The following is a 17,152-nucleotide window of genomic DNA, read 5'->3' as shown; positions in this document are numbered from 1 at the left end:
TTGATTTATTTTCTTAATAAAACTCACAGTAATTTTATTTCTTAACAAAAATATAAATCCTGTTTGGTTATGCTATTTGTACTTTACCCTAAATTTTATGGTAAATTTTATTCGTTACATTTATGAATGTAGAAGGTAATAATTATTTTCACCAATTTTTATCTTGCTACGTAATTCTCATATTTCGAGTTTTAATATAAACTGTTCTTTAAGACCGTTGTCTGACCAATATAAGTATTCTATACCAATTTTTTAATAGAAATATGTCTAATATTTCAGTCGTTAACAGTTGGGTTTGCTTGAAGATAGGTCTTGGAAAAAGATATAGTTTGCAAATAATGTCGTATAAGTAAATATATTGGTATTACAAAATAATTAACGTTAATGTAAAAGCTTTTTTTTCTCCGAATATGGGAAACTACGTGCTGTAAGAGTGTTTAGTGTGAATAATAATTAATTAATTTGTTTGAAAATGTCAGTGTTTTATAAATTATATCCTTGTTAGAACAAACTACAAGAGCTTGCTGTAGGAGTGTTTTGTTTCAATAAATTATTATTCATCAATAATTAGTTATGTTGGTTGAAAAAGTCAAAATATGTCCCTAGTATCTTCTTAGGACAAACTGCAACAAGCGTACTATTGGGTGAATGTGTTTGAAAGTAAGCACAAAGCTACACAATGGGCTATTCTGTGTTATGCCGACCAAGGGTATTGAAACTCGGTTTCTAGCGATGCAAGTCTGCAGACATACCGCTGTGTCACTGGGGGAGGTGGGGAGCAAGTGCTGTGGGAGTGCTATTATTATTATTATGTAGTCAAAGTGCTACCAGTTCTATCTTTTATGAACTAATAATAGCTATTTTTGGATTTTTTTTCAGTAATGATGCAATTGTAATTTAAAAACGTGTTGAGACCTAACTTGTGATACATGCCTGGTTTTGTTAGATGTTTACTTGTAACCCGTTGTTACTGATGTCCTTTACGAGAATTGCTGAAGATAGGGTTCTCGTTCGCAGCTGTCTGATCATACACAGTTATCTTTGTGACTTTTGTGTAGGCCGTGTAGACTAGCAGTTTGAAGTTCGACTTAAATTAAGTCCAGGTTTGGAGTTGAGAGTGGAGTTTGTTTGTTTGTTTTTTAATTCCGCGCAAGGCTATACGAGGGCTCTATGCACTAGACTTCCTTAATTTTGTAGTGTAAGACTATAAGGAAGGCAGCTAGTCATCACCTCCCACCGCTTACTCTCGAGCTACTCTTTTACCAACGAATAGTGGGATTGACCGAACATTTTAACGCCCCCACGGCTGAAAGGGCGAGCATGTTTGGTGCGACCGGAATTCGAACCTGCGACCCTCAGATTACGAGTCGAACGCCTTAATCCACCTGGCAATGCCGGGCCGTAATGACGGGATTAAAAAAATTAATGGCGGTTTTTGGGTCTTGAGAGAGGCATCCATCTCAACAAAAGACTTTTCCAAATCATTTTTATGTTTCATCGTAAGTTCTAGGTTGTTATGGAAGTCTCCTTTCCATGTCAATTAAGAGTCAAACTTAGGGTTTGTTAGAGTATAGAAAATACAGGAAAGAAAACCAATCTTAAGCTTTACTATAAACATATTAGTAATGACACCAAATTTATAATTTAATAACTGACTTTCTGATATTACGAGACACAATTAGAAACCACCATTAAATTACGTAAGACCACAATAACATCTGAGCTAGCAAAACAAAGGACAAATAAGTTTGATTGTGCTGAGAAGTAAATAGTTGTGTTACATGAAAACAACATGTTAACAAGTACAGCATGTTAAAGTACAAAATGTTTTAGCAGATTCTTTGTCACTTCTTGGACGTCTTATCCATGCGGCCACTGAAATCCTTGGAAGAAGATCTACCCAGGACATCCATAAGGTAAAATCTAGCAAGAAATAAGTTTGCTTAGGATTATATTCAATTCAGGGTGCCAGTCATTAGGTAGACCGCATTAGCAGCAAAGAACAGTATTTTCGAATTAGAATCTTCATAGATGAACTTTATTCATACCTGATTTTTGTGCATGATATGCACTGCTTCATTTATTTAACATGGAAACCAATCGCCAAAATAAATAAGCTATAGGTTTAAGCCTGCGAATATGTGGAGCCAATCGTAAGAGGAAGATTAACTTACTTCAAGGATGAGTACATCTTTTTCGTCTAGAACTTAGAATTAAAAACAGAAACTTTGAAGGATTAAAGTAACAAGATTAATATTCATAATCTAACTCATTAAGGGGTTTAGTTATTACGTTTAAATACCGCAATGTATAGTGTGCCAATAAACGTCGGGAAGCATTTGATACTGTCTCATCGGTCAGATTAGCCACTTTTTCTGTGTTTTTCTCTTTTTTTTTTTTAAAGTGCAAGATAGCAGAGATTAGGTAAAGTACGTGGGTGGAACGTTTTTATAGCTAATGCTATGTCCACTTTTAGAAGAACGAATAATGTACAAAATGTGCCTGAGAATTGTTTTTATTGATTTTAGCTAATTCAAACGAGTTTTGTTGAAGAACATCCAGTATAATAACATAACTTCAATTAGATCAACTAGATAAATTATTCATAAAGACGTAAGATTAATACACAAATAAGCTGAATTCACTAAACTGGTTGCTGTAGTAACGATTAGTGGTATTTCTCTTTGCATATACATAACAATTGCAAATTGGCTTCAGAAACATTTGATGACGTCTGAACAACGACGACTATTTAAGATAACTTCTGTCGCTTGCTTCACTTCACCTGTGATTCGATATGACCGCATTTCCTGTTGGCAACAAAAGATCCACTGTCCTTTTTGTGATAGTGATAGTTCTACTGTTTACACTTCAATGTTGGCCTGAGCTCGAATCATATTTAAGCTTTGACTCCACAGTAAGCATAAGACACAACAGCGAAAACATTAGATTCCCAGCTTCAGTCAGCTGCAGCTCTGAACGGTTGGTTTTACGTATTTTATGAAGTTTTATATGAGTCTTAAAACTACATATATAACGAGAAAGAGTAGATGTAGCTTGTCTGTAATATATTAAGAAACGAAATTAAATATAATTTTAAACTTCAGGATAAAAACACGACATCGATTTTAAAAAGTGGAACGGTATATTTTTCCTTTCATTTCTGAAGTTGAGCTCTATAATTGTTAGATGTATATATTTATCTCTTTTTCTTTTCGACAGAAGACTCTCTGGTCCATAAAATTAGAAAACGTTATTTTTCCTCACTACGCTGCTCCCACCCCCCGAGTGTTACTGCTTTATGACTCTGGACTTACCACGATTTTAGTTAGTTAATCAGATGTGTTCCTGTTGATGCAATCAATCATTGTGATCATGTAAAGTTTAAGGGATTTGTATTAACTAGTTTTGTCATGGTTTTAGTGCCAATAACGTTTTACTCTTTCGATGACCGATATTGAAAGTTAAACAAACGTGGCCCAGCATGGCCAGGTGGTTAAGGCACTCGACTTTTTAATCTGAGGGTCACGGGTTCGAATTCCCGTCACACCAAACATGCTCGTCCTTTCAGCCGTAGGGAGGTTATAATGTTCGGTCAATCCTACTATTCGTTGGCAAAAGAGTAGCCCAAGAGTTGGCGGTGGGTAGTGACGACTGGCAGCCTTCCATCTAGTCTTACACTGCTAAATTATAGGGACGGCTAGCGCAGATAGCCCTCGAGTAGCTTTGCGCGAAATTCAAAAACAAAGAAATATACACAAACGTCATGTGTTAATTGTTTCAGCACAAAGTTATGCAATGTGCGTTTAGGCTCTGTCCGTTTCAGGAAGTCGAATTTCGGATTTTAGTGTTTTAATTCCATGAGCTAACTCCTGACCCAACAAGAGAATACATCTTTTACATCAACATAGTTACTAGTGATTACTTGAAGTTAATAGTTCCAAAGTGCCAATGTGACAAATTGTTACCAACAAAACTTTTGCTGCATTAAAGAGGCCCGGCATGGTTAGGTTGTTAGGGTGTTTGACTTGTAGTCACGGGTTCGAATCCTCGTCACACCAAATATGTTCGGACGGCTAGCGCAGATAGACCTCGTGTAGCTTTGCGCGAAATTCGAAAACAAACAAAAACTTCGTGAAAGATGTGATTTAGCGTTTGTATAAATCCAAGGATGGTCATTGGTCAGGAGCCCGGTCTCAAACTTCTCCTAACTTCAAAACCCCGGATATAATTCTGATATGAGTATTCACACACTTGGGGCACAAGCTGTCGAAAATGTTTATTGTCTTTTTTTAATAGGAGTTATAGTTTTAATTGCAAAGTTTATAGAAAGGCCCTCCAGTGTATGGATTATACTGATGACTTGTAATGATAATTAGAGTGAAATTAATTACTTAATACAAGTTGAATTAATAACCAATAACTCAATGCTAATGTTTTATGGCAATGTCTTTTAACAAGCGCATTAAGTTAGCGAAACGTTTGTTTATTTATAAGTAAAACATGTTTCTGTCAGGTAGAACGTATCAGGGGTACGAGAGTTGGTAATTAGTGCTTAATAATTTACATATTAATTAACTATATTTCTTAAAAATATCGTAATATTATTCTAATGATTCGTTACATAAATTACTTAATTTAATAAAGTACCAAGACATATAATCACTTATTGTGAATTTTACGTAATGTTCACCGTTGTGCAATATGTATTGTGCAATTAAAAGTTATAATTGTGATTGTTCGAGAAAAAAATATGTACATATATTGTTTGGTACATTACAGGCAGTACATAACTCTTTCTTACAGCTGTGGTAATGCATCATTAGGCTGTAGAAGTTGACAGTACGCTATTGCAATCAGGTTATACAAATTCAACTGAACAATTAGCCTACCTCATATGACATTGTATAGACGCGAGTATACATATTGTAATCTTGAGAAAGATCGTATAAACACGCAAAACATATTTAACAAACTTATAGAAAAGTGAATAACGTAATGATTAAAAGTTTTGTTTGGGTTTTTGCTAGCCTCTCCCCCCTCTAATGGTACATCAGTATGTCCGCGGACAACGCTAGATACCTGGTTTCGATGCCCATAGCGGGTATAGCACATTGTGTAGCTTTGTACTTAATTACAAATAAGTACATTTGCTAATAAAGACAAAAACAGACAATGAGATATCTGCCCTCTGCCTTTAGCGGGGATTGAAACTTGATATTTAGTGTTATAAGATCTCGGGCCTACTACTTAGTTACCGGTAAAGAGGTCGTACAATGTGTACTATTGATTTTGTTATAGTTAAAGGCAAAACTACACAATAATCTATCTTTGCTCTACCCATTTCGAGTACCAGAACTATATTTTTAGTGTTATAAACCCACTGACTTAGCGCTGAGTTATAAAAGCAAATAAAATAAGACAAAATTGAACACGCAATCATGGAGTTTATGCAAAAGTAAGCAATGTAATTTTGAAAGTTTTATTGTTAAACACTCAGCTACAAAATGGGCTATCTGTATTGTGCCCATCACGGGTATCGAATTCAGTGTTTAGTGTTATAAGCCTCAAGATTTAACGCTGAGCCATTGAGGATAGGTAATCTTAAAATAAATCATAAAGCCCTTCCTACATTCCACGTAAAAAATAATGAAATACTTCATTTCGTCTTTCACATTTGCTATAAACTATGTTCACTGGTTGGCCTAATTGAACAGAAATTATAAAATCAGTGTTCGCCTAACATTGTAAATTCCTTCACAAATCAATTGATAATGAATGTATTGACTGATTAAATTACTCACAGGAACACAGAATGTCAGACACCTTAACTCTCATAAACAGACACTGTGCTGGCCATTCCCAACTTACACAGTCAGTCTTTGTTTTGTTATATTGTTTTAGTTCGCACATGTAGGAAGCTTTGAGATTTTACAAAGACCTAAACTGTCAGGAAATGTCTAGACTTCACTTATCATTATTCATATTGAAAACTCCCTCTAGCGAATAAAAGTACTAAAATAGTAAGAAAAAATATAGTCAGTATAACCTTAAAATCTTTCACAGCACAGGACCAAGTTATTCAACAAATGAATTTAATATCTGTTTATGAAAAATCTATTAAGCTTATTTAAAGAGAGAGTTTGACCTCACAATACAGAAGACTCAGTTGACTGAGGATCATTGTGGTTGTATGTGATATTTTGGGTACGAGACTGATCGGACCAGTCTCTTTAGAATCCTCACGCAAATATTGGCCAGAGTACACAGCTCCGTCTCTTGCTAGTGTCACACTCGATTGAGAGAGATCATTGATGGATATTATTCATTAATAGGAGCTCTTTTGCTGACAGGTGAATAAGTAAGTACAAAAAGGTGAAAATTTTTATCTCCGAGACAAACCCCGCCATATAGAGAAGAGTCTCGAATAATGCTGAACCATTTGGAGAGGTACAACATGTGCCTTATTGTTGTTTGATTTTGGATCCGAAATCTAATATTCACTTAAGTATATTGGTTCCTGCATTAGTCTGCCCTGCCAAATCATTTGCATTTTAAATGGATCCTCACGGCATCAGACCAAAGGTTGAGAGCCTTATGTTAAAATCATGAGCACCTGTGAGAAAGGTAATGCAGATCTCACCCCTGAATTGCAAGATGATAATGGTTTGGATTATTTTATCAAGCATTTCATGCAGGTAATTGACTGGAATTGATGAACTCTAGAACAGGTGATGAAATGACTGTTTCAGTTTAGATGGCTAATCCTTCAAAGGTATGGAACATATAAGCAAGATGCAACTTATCAATCAGCTATCTGATCCTGAGGAAACTGAGCCATCCATTGAACCAAGTTCAAAATTTAAGGACTTGAAGTAGGGTTTCCTCTGAAGGCTTGATTGCCTACACAAATCATCTTTACCAGTGCATAAGAAAGCTTACCCGTCAATGGTCTCTGAATATTGCAAACACATCCTCTAAATACGTCCACAGGTAGCTAATCATATGAGAGTGAGGAACATTCTCACCCTCAATAAGACAGTGCCCATTATGGTGAAATTCAAAGTGCTAAACTTGAACAAATCACAAGAAAAAACCCACAACAGTATTTGTTATAACTGTCCCTAGACCATCGTATTCTGCATAAATGGTGATCGGCATTGAGCTTGGATTCCACCAAAGAGGACCCAGCCACATCAGCGCTCTGGCACAACAGAACTGGTACACAGTGAATGAGCGGGGTTACTCTAGTCCGCAATGATACTAGTATAACTTCTAATGGTGATGTTGTTTGCAAGTGTAAATTAGTCCAGAAAGGAATAGAAAATCACATATTTTGGACGTGAACAGGAGGGGTCACTATAGAGTAAACTGCTCATATTTTGCTGTGCAGCAAGATAGGCAAAATAGTCAATTTTGCTAAACTGTACAGCAGGTGCGGTAGAATCGTCAATGAACTGTAACTATAGCTACTTTCACATCACAAGACTAATGGGACACAAGTCATGTTTGGCCACTAACTCATGGATGTACAACACGCAATTTCTGCAACAGTGTTTGTTCTCATAGCAGGGGTGGGGTGATTTTTATACATGCTTATCACGATAGAAAGACGAGAGAGAAAGTTTTTAATTGCTACAAAAGTGATCAGGACATTGCTATGTATAAAGCGCTTTAATCAAGTCATCACTCTGAGCAGTTTACATTGAGTTAAATGTAGCAAATAGTGATAGACTAAAGTTTGATTGGAGGAACACAATTTCAACCACGTTTAAGTTGTGTGAGACACAGGTTGAAGTAGTCATTGCTGACCTAGGTTCTGGCAGAGGAATTTTGAAAATTGATGTGGTGCAGAAAGTAGTTTATTTCATACAACACCTAAATCGAGTTTCAGTGAAAAACTAGCCATTGATTGTGACAATGGACTGAAGTAAATTGATAGCGTGAGTGTATATTAAGGAGGGAATCACAACACCTTCAAGTATGTACACCTTGTTATGTCTTGTTTTGTGGGTTACAACAGATTATGTTGTGTTAACGCCATGTAAAATGGTCAGAGAACAAGTGCATGAGATGAGCATTTTCTTCTCCAGAAAGGGCAACATTGGCTCAGACAGTCATCTGTCCAGGTGACAATGATGATCTGCAATTATGGACAGTTGGCTATCCAGTGTATGGCTGGAATTAGCAGCAGAATGTAAAGCAAAATGAAGGGTGACTAAAACTGGTGAGAACATAAGGGCCTTATTTAATGTGTTTTGTCTGTGAGCAAGCACTTAGCCACCGAAACATCTAAAGCTGCTGGTTGAGAAGTACTATTAAACTTGATTCAACAGTTTAGTAATCAGTGAACTGTTGGTTAAATATGCTGATGCATTTTGAACCAGCCGATCAGTTGCGTCAAAGATAAATCAACTGCTAATGTCTACTACCATATACCATGAATGCAGATTCAATTTACCTTTCTGGCCCAAGCATTTGAGGTCGCATTTAGTGAAAATGGGTGACATTAAAACAAATATTCTGTAATGAATCTTCAAACTTTCTTTATAAAATGAAATTATAACTGATCTGTTGGAAATTTCAACTTTCTTTTGATGTAAAATTTATAAATATTTGTTTTGGATAAAATGATCTAAAAAAAAATCAAAACTTCTCCCCTAATTGTCAAGATTTATTCTCCGTTTGGAAATTTTATTCAGGTCATAAGAACATATAAATTTCTCATCCATGCAGAAGTAACGTTTCAGTAGATGAAACAACCCCGTAAACGTACAGTTTTGGAATACATTTGAGATTTTTTAGTATTTTGTTCTGTTGAACATCTGTGAATATGTTCATAGTCCAAAACAGATACATTTTGAACTGAATGTTCTTCGATTGTTGTAAAATTAAGTCACTGTTTACTTCACTATGAAAATAGTGATCTTTGTACTTATCTGATATTTCTAATAGTGTAAAAGCAGAGGGTATTTCAAAATTTATAGTTTATACTGTACTAAAAATGATTCATTTTATGTCAAGTGGTCAAGCTTATTAATATTAGATAGAGTAACTCTATAAGTTCTAACCTGGACCTTATTTACAAAATTGGGATTTTCAATCTGAACGATACTTTATACTTTACCAAACTTCAGTAAGACACAAAACAAGATGAGTTGCAGGTCAGCTGACCATCAGCTGGCTTGATCCAGTAGACATTTCCAGTTCACTGGAAGATGTTCATGAAATTTTAGTTGACGATCTTGGAGACTTTGGAGTCACTCCAGTGGTTGTTTTGATTCAGATCTTTTAAGTCCGATACTTTGTTTAATAACATGTCCTCATCTATGGGTTCCACTAAGATGAGATCCAAGCCAGACCCAGAGGTTATAGTTGCTAAAGGCAAGTCAGATACAACTATAAAGTTACAGAATATCTAGCTTTCAGCGTATTCTCTTTCTTTTTTTAATAACATAATTGAAGCTACTAACAACCCAAACAGAATAATCTTCAAATGGCTAGTTTAAAAACAGTACGGCAAAAATAATCAACAATTTGCTCTTATATAGAAAAAAAATGTGGATGAAAATGTAACGTCAAATGAACTCTGATTGATCAGAAGGTTTTGGTTTCAATTTCATGCAAAGTTATACTAGCGCTATCTGCGCTAGCCGTCTCTAATTTAGTAGTGAAAGCTAGTCACTACCACCCACCTCTATGTCTTGAGCTATTCTTTCACCAACGAATAATAGGACCGACAGTCACATTGTAATTTTTTCATGGCTGAAAGGACGAGCATGTGTGGTGGGATGGGGATTAGAGCCCCCGACACACAGACTATAAGTGAGCGCCATAAACCCTTGACCATGCCTGGACATCTGTCTATTTAAAGACAAGCACAAAACAAAAAGATACACAATACAAGTGTTACTTCTCACCGCTCGTGAAAAGTCTTAATTCTCGTGTATTCTAAGCGCTGTTTGTACACCGAAATATTAAGAAAATATTTACAGAACTAGAAGATTTATTCTATTTCCACACACAACTCAGTTCACTCATTACAAGTTAATATTACATAAAAACAAAAACTGTCATTCATTTTCACCTAAACTTGATTTACAGTCTGTATTTGCTAGATCACAGTTCCTGCTAGTCTCAAATAAAAGTGTTATACAAGTTTACTGAGAAATTCTAGCAAACACTTTCTCCACTCAAGTAGTTCATAAGTATTCCTCACGAATTTGATGACTGCTTCATCAGAAAAACCACTGAATAACTTAAAACGTTAAGATCACGATAACATATGAACGTAGTTTTCGAATTTCCAATCAAGATCCACATTTGTGCAAATGGACTAAGGACTAGACATTACAACTACCAGCACCAGTGAGCTAACTGAGCATTTATTAGCCGACATCCGATATATGTTACATATATTAGCTTGGAAAGTAAATATTACAAAGTCTTTTTAAGCGAGATTTTATAGAAAGGCAGAGAATCTAAAAATGAAAATGCTTACGAGTAAAACATTAAATAACTTGCATTGTTTTAGGTTTATTCTTACCTTACGAGGCTGGTAATTTAAGAATATAACTCTACACCATTATTTAATATCCGAAAAACGTGAGATTCATAGATTTTGCATGTGGAAGGAAAGTTATAATTATTTGTTGCGAATGAATTGGAATATACAACTTACAGTATTGAAGTTGTAATAGCATAAAATGCTTTATTTATTATCTGAAACAAAATTTCCGTCACACCAAACATGCTCGCCCTTTCAGCCGTGGGGGCGTTATAACGTTAGGGTTAATACCACTGTTTGTTGGTGAAACAGTAACCCAAGAGTTGACGGGGTAGTGATGGCTAGTTGCCTTCCCTCTATCCTTACACTGCTTACGCGATTAGCCCTTGAGTAGCTTTGCGCGAAATTCTAATCAAACCAAACCAGGTAATTAACAATATTGTACCACAAAAGGTTTAAGAGTTAGCTAAAAATACTCCTTTTAACATTTCCATGTTGTTGTTTTTTTACTGTTCAGTTTTAGCACACTTAACAAAACAGTACAAAATATCAATATATTTTTAATCTTCAAAAGTAATATAATAAAAATGAAGTTAAATGTTCAAAGTTTTGCATATTCCAAACAACTTAAAAGCTAGCAACAAATGTTGTACTTAGCAACTGCAAAGTTACAAAGTTTGATTTTATTTAAACAAAACTTTTTCGTTTCAAAATACCATCCGTTTGATATAAAAATAATACAATTCTTTATCTTTGAATTTATTATTCGTATTTGTAAAGTTTCTTTTTTTAACTTGATTACTTTGTTTGACTTTTGAAATCAATTAAAATTGTAAACAGACTTTGTATTCCTGGTAACTTTTCAAATATTTCATTTGTTTGTTGTTTTAAGCTTTTGTTCAAATTACCCCGAGCCATTTTAGAGTTCGAAATGGTTAATTTTCATATTTTGTCTCATACAGATTCAATTTTTCTCAATTTTGTGAGGATAGACCCGACACCTGTTCAGGAAATTCCAGTTTAGAAGAGGTAAGATTATATCAGATTATATTAATATTTTGTATTATAAAAATGCTAACTCCATTTTATATTCTTTTGCCCTGTGCCTGTGTGAGGTTTCTTTAGAAGCTAATGCTACGGTGAATTATAAATTTATTACATATTTAAATAATATCAGCACAAATAACTAAAATATAAAACGTAGAAACATATCAGGTTAATTATGAAATAAAGTCTTCATGGGGAATGCTCACAAGTAGCTTGTGCATTACATTGAGCTGTGTGTTCAAATGATGATTTAATTTTTTGGGGGGTAACTTTATTAGTTAGCGAAGTTCAGGGATAGTAAATTATTATTATCCTATGAGGAAATAAACAATTAAGTGATACTGGGTAATAATGGGTAATTGATTCATCAAGTACTTTGTTATATATGATATGGAAATATGAGATGGCCAGGGAGTTCGGGCGTTCGACTCGTAATGTGAGGGTCGCGAGTTCGAATCCCCGTCAAAATAACTAGCTGCCTTCCTTCACCTGGCCTGTTGAACTGTGGTATTAAGCAAAACTTATCATTTGCAGTGGTATAGAACGGACAAAATATAATTGAAATGTTACTATACATTGGGCCTGGCATGGCTTGGCGCTTACGGCGTGCGAGTCATAATCCAAGGGTTGCGAGTTCGCGCCCGCGTCGCGCCAAACACGCTCGCTCTCCCAGCCGTGGGGGCGTTATAATGTGACGTTTAATCCCACTATTCGTTGGTAAAAGAGAAGCCCAAGAGTTGGCGGTGGGTGTTGATGACTAGCTGCCTTCCCTCTAGTCTTACACTGCTAAATTAGTGACGGCTAGCACAGATAGCCCTTGAGTAGCTTTGTGCGAAATTCCAAAAACAACAACAACAACAATATAATCCCTGGAACGTGCGCTACTGTGCCGCAGGAGAGCTTGATAAAAAGAAAAAACAATCAAACAACATTTTTCAATGAATAATAAGAAATAATAAGTGAGTAGCATTATTACTCTTTGAATATATATCATTTGTGGTGAGTAAATAAGAATACATATAACAGCATATTATTATGCTTTTCATTCATTGAAATCTTTATTATTTTTGTATTTTCCAGCCATGGCAAAACTACACACAAAGCTTGGAAGGAAGTCTGATGAAGTTGAAAGACCACGGATTTAAATGCAGAAATACTTTCCTTATAAGAATATTTCATAAAAAATCTTTCATAAAAACGTGAGTTTCGTTAAAAAATATATATAACGCAACTTCCAAAGCCCGAGTATTTAAGCAAAAAAGTTGTCTTTTAATACGCTCAATGAAAGGAAGAATGTATGTTAACAGCTTGTATTCATCTTAACATTACAAAAGTAAACATCTTAAACTTTCATGAGAGTTTTTATGAGAGTTTTTGTGGGGTTTTTTTTCCGACTATTTCACCTCTGTTGATGGGTCTTCACAAATTAGAAATTTGTGATGAAGGTTTGTTGGGCCCACGAGGAAATACATGCATATTTACAGTTTTACATTTTGTGTTTTCATGTTTTCATGGACGTTTTGGATTTTTTAAAGTGCATATAAAATAAACAGTTTTTTATGTCCAAAGATAGCTTTTCATTAATCATGAATTTACGGAACTTACGTCTATGGTACGTGTACCACAGCTAGTTACAATCAATATAGATGACACTATCGAACAAAATTTTTACTTTTTATTGTTCGTGGACAGAAAGTGTTATTTCCCAATTGCTCATGACTAAAGTAAATGGAAAAGACTTATTTTTCTCTTCAAACTTTGCTTTTGTGACCTGGGTAATGATTGTTTTCAAATTTACACATTTTCCTGAATATTCCAGGTAGATTCAGTGCTGAGAAGCTAACATAGAATTTTCTCGAACTTACAAGAATTTTTAAGAGCTTTTTAGAATGTTGTAGAATTTACGAGAATTTTCAAGAACCTTTAAGGATTTTTCTAAAACTTTCTATAGTAATACATATTCAGGGGCTCACCACTTCAATTTAGTTTTAGCTACCTTAGTGACCACAGATCTATCTGATTTTATCAGAGATTGCATCAAGAAGCTGCATGCATTCTCCACATGTATGTGGCCAATGTATCAAGATAAGAGCGAAAAAGTACTCTGTGACAGCATCTGCTAAAATATGCGAAGCCTTTCAGGCATATATATATTTGCTTGCTTGAATAGTAAGACTTTATATTGTTTAAATTTTAGATCTTTTAAAATGTGAATACCTTTCGGTGCACCTTAAAGAGGAATACAACAGCGTCAATGCCTTGTTAGAAGTCTTGAAGTATGATGAGTATGGTTGGGGGGGGTTACCGGATTCTTCAAAATCATGGCATTCCTGATGAGTCCCCAAGGAGGCTTTACCAAGTTTCCCTGTTATCTTTGCCTTTTCTGTGAGGAGACACAATGTCAAGTGTGAGCTACTAGTGGACCTCCAGAAGGTGTTGTTCCCATCGTTGCACATAAAATTGGGTCTCATGAAACACTTTATCACAACTCTTTATAAAGAGTCTGCATGAAAACATGATGGGAGACTATATCTGAGGGCTGATACGTGAAAGTGATTTACATTACCGTCGCAAATTTCGAAAAACTATTCACTTCTAAACATTTTTGTATAACTTTGGTATAAATACATGTAAATCTTGATTCATACATTGTTTTATTCAGACCTCATGTAAATGAAAATGTGAACATTTGTCCGTTTTTACACAGAAAATAATTTAATTTCTAAATTTCATTATCCAGGTTACAAAAGCAAAGTTTGAAGGGAATAATGGCCATTTTCTGTACTTTTACAACACAAGCAATTAAGAAATAACACATACTATCCAGCTACAAAATTTATGTTACATAGTGTTATTGCATTACATTATCAATCAGTTTAAAGTAGCTTCGATATTTGTATTATTTGCCAATGTTTGAAACTCCAAAGATGGCCTTTAGAATATTTCTGTTTTCAAATATGGTGTTGATATCAGTTAATAAAATACGATTGCACTTATATAAAGAATGGTCAAGATGTACAACATGTGCAATACAAATTAAAATCTCAAACACGGTACATACATCATGTAGAGCCTTGGGCTTCGAGATGTGTATTCATTCCGCGTGTTTAAACTTTTCTTAAAATACGAGTCATCATGAAATATATTAATAAAAAAAAATGCGTTCGGCATGGCTACGTGGTTAAGGCAATTGACTTCTAATTCGAGGGTTGCAGGCTCGAAACCCCTTAGATTACAAGTCGGGTGCCTTAACCACCTGGCCATGCCGGGCTAATGTGTATGATTTTACTACTGTAAATTTGTATCGCTACACATTTTCCAAGTGTTAAGATGAAGCGCAAAGTGTTTATAATAATCGTTCGTCTGAACGACCCCTGATGCAGAAAATGAGAGTTTTATACTAAATATAAGATTGTCTGATATTCGAGATTAACTGTCCAATTCGGAACTATGGAGCTCAATGGAAGGAACCAGGCGCCTCTTTGAGGAATGAAAATTATAAATAATAACAATATATATTTATATTTTTTTTGTTCACGCTAATACAATCAAATTTGACGTTTCAGTCCGATTTCCGAATACTACGATTCGAATTACGGCAACTGCTTGAGTTTCAACATAGACTGGGATAATTTTGCAACTGTTTACAAGCCCGATATTTTGTCAGGTTTGTTTCAATTATTTTATATTCTATATTATATTTAATATATAAAACAAAAGTGGCAAGCAGCAGATACAAAAATGGGAATTTAGTATAATTGTTCCTTTTATATTACTTACAAATAGGCTTCAAGTTATGAACTCTTTGGAAGAATATGTTTTATTGTTTTAAACGATTACAATTTTAAGATGTGGCTTTTTACTTTTATTTGTATAGTTCGGTTAAAGATAGATGGCTGAGAAAGTTCAACAGCTTCTGTTTTTTGAAAACTCTTTTCCTTCGTCGTACATTTTGTATTTAATGTTCGAAGTAAATTATTGTACAAATTCTCCAGTTAGATGTGTTTATAATTTAAATTCTATCGTCTACTTACAGAAAATTTCATTTTTCTGCATGTCATTGAAATGTTTAAAACTTATGATAAGCATTTGTGTAAATGTATGTTTGTTAACTTTCTTCACTCTCAGTTGGCTGGCTTGATTACTGATTTTGTATGTAACTAGAAACTGTTTGTTTGGAATTAGCTTGTAAGACAGTGGACTTACCGCTGATGCTCCAGCTAAAAGATATTTATCAAAGTGAACAATGCTCTTGAATTTAAACTCATAGTAAACTCTTATTATAACAATCCACCAGCGATACGTTTACGAACTTACTACGCTAAATTCCGCATGTAGACTTTTCGTAATGAAGAAATTAGATACTCCAGTGTATAGCTTACGACCGGCATGGCCGAGCGCGTTAGGCGTGAGGCTCCTAATCCGAGGGTCGCGGGTTTGCAACCCAGTCGCGCTACACATGCTCACTCTCTTAGACGTGGGGGCGTTATAATGTGACGGTCAATTCGTTAGTAAAAGAGTAGCCCAAGAGTTCGCGGTGGGTGGTGATGACTAGCTCACTTCCCTCTAGTCTTACACTGCTAAATTAGGGACGGTTAAGGTTTCTCCTCCTGGTTGGAGGTTGTGCGGTAGGCTAACAATCTACTCACTTAAAAAAAACAGCGTGTTAATGAATCCGCAAGCGATTGCGGCCCTATGTTCCTTCATGTAATCGAGAGGCATAATAATAAAATTGTGTAGCTTAACGCTTAAATACAAACAAATAATATATACACACAATGCAGTTTGGATATGCAATTTTACATATATATATAATTTTAAATATTTACAAATTCAACAACTATGTGTCATGAAAGCTAGTAAAAACTAATTCCCTCCTATTTTATATATTTATCTGCTGTATTATGATTTCTTTAAGATCGGGAAATAATTGTGAACTGGTGACTAAATAAGTTAACTGTTTTATACTAAATTGAGGACATTGTATAACGCTTTACGGTTGTTGTTGTTTTTTTTTAACGTGTGTAGCAAAATTCATGCGACTTCTGTATAATTTGAAACCTGACTCGTACTACCGTGAAACTCCCCAATTTCTTCTGAGGTTCTGGCCAGTGAACACAGCCCCAACTCCAGAAGATGCTTACGTCTTAAATAGAGGCACCAGTTATTGGTTTATAATTTCACAGGTATGAGAGTGCCCTCTGTTGTTTTAAAGAGAAAATGATGTTGCTACAAATTTATTGCATTTTGTGGTTTAAATAATAAAAATAGAAATTAAACTGAAGAAACATTCTAATGATAGCTTGTAGGAGTATTAAAACATTAATTAAAATAAAGTACAGAACAACGTTCGACCTTCTTAGGTCATTTTCATGTTGGAAAACAACCGAGAAATAAGAAAGTGATAAAATAAAGGAATTACACATTTGGCGATTAACAAGTTTTAGTTTTATTTGTTATTAGCTGCAATACTCCGTCGAACGAAGAGACAGGTAAAATAAGAAAAATTATTTGTTATAAGGTATAACACAATATACTTCTATTTTCTTTCTTAACATAACAGATATTAAAAGTGTAATAAAAACACACAAAAGTACC

The 17,152-nt window shown here is 34.8% G+C and overlaps 1 protein-coding gene across 1 annotated transcript in view; it reads left to right on the top strand.

The window, feature by feature from the left end:
* The first annotated feature begins 2,760 nt into the window (after positions 1 to 2,760).
* The window catches only part of LOC143238718 (degenerin unc-8-like), a 34,052-nt gene continuing 19,660 nt past the window's right edge, over positions 2,761 to 17,152 (top strand). The window contains exons 1-5 of the mRNA XM_076479193.1: positions 2,761 to 2,982; positions 11,470 to 11,536; positions 12,635 to 12,753; positions 15,121 to 15,221; positions 16,583 to 16,740. Of these exons, the coding sequence (XP_076335308.1) occupies positions 2,798 to 2,982; positions 11,470 to 11,536; positions 12,635 to 12,753; positions 15,121 to 15,221; positions 16,583 to 16,740 (630 nt within the window). The 5' untranslated portion in view covers positions 2,761 to 2,797. The remainder of the gene's footprint in view (positions 2,983 to 11,469; positions 11,537 to 12,634; positions 12,754 to 15,120; positions 15,222 to 16,582; positions 16,741 to 17,152) is intronic.

The sequence above is a fragment of the Tachypleus tridentatus genome, chromosome 13, assembly GCF_004210375.1.
Source record: "Tachypleus tridentatus isolate NWPU-2018 chromosome 13, ASM421037v1, whole genome shotgun sequence".
Taxonomy (NCBI): domain Eukaryota; kingdom Metazoa; phylum Arthropoda; class Merostomata; order Xiphosura; family Limulidae; genus Tachypleus; species Tachypleus tridentatus.
The sequence above is the reverse complement of the archived record's forward strand: the minus strand, read 5'-3'. Positions and strand labels throughout refer to the sequence as shown.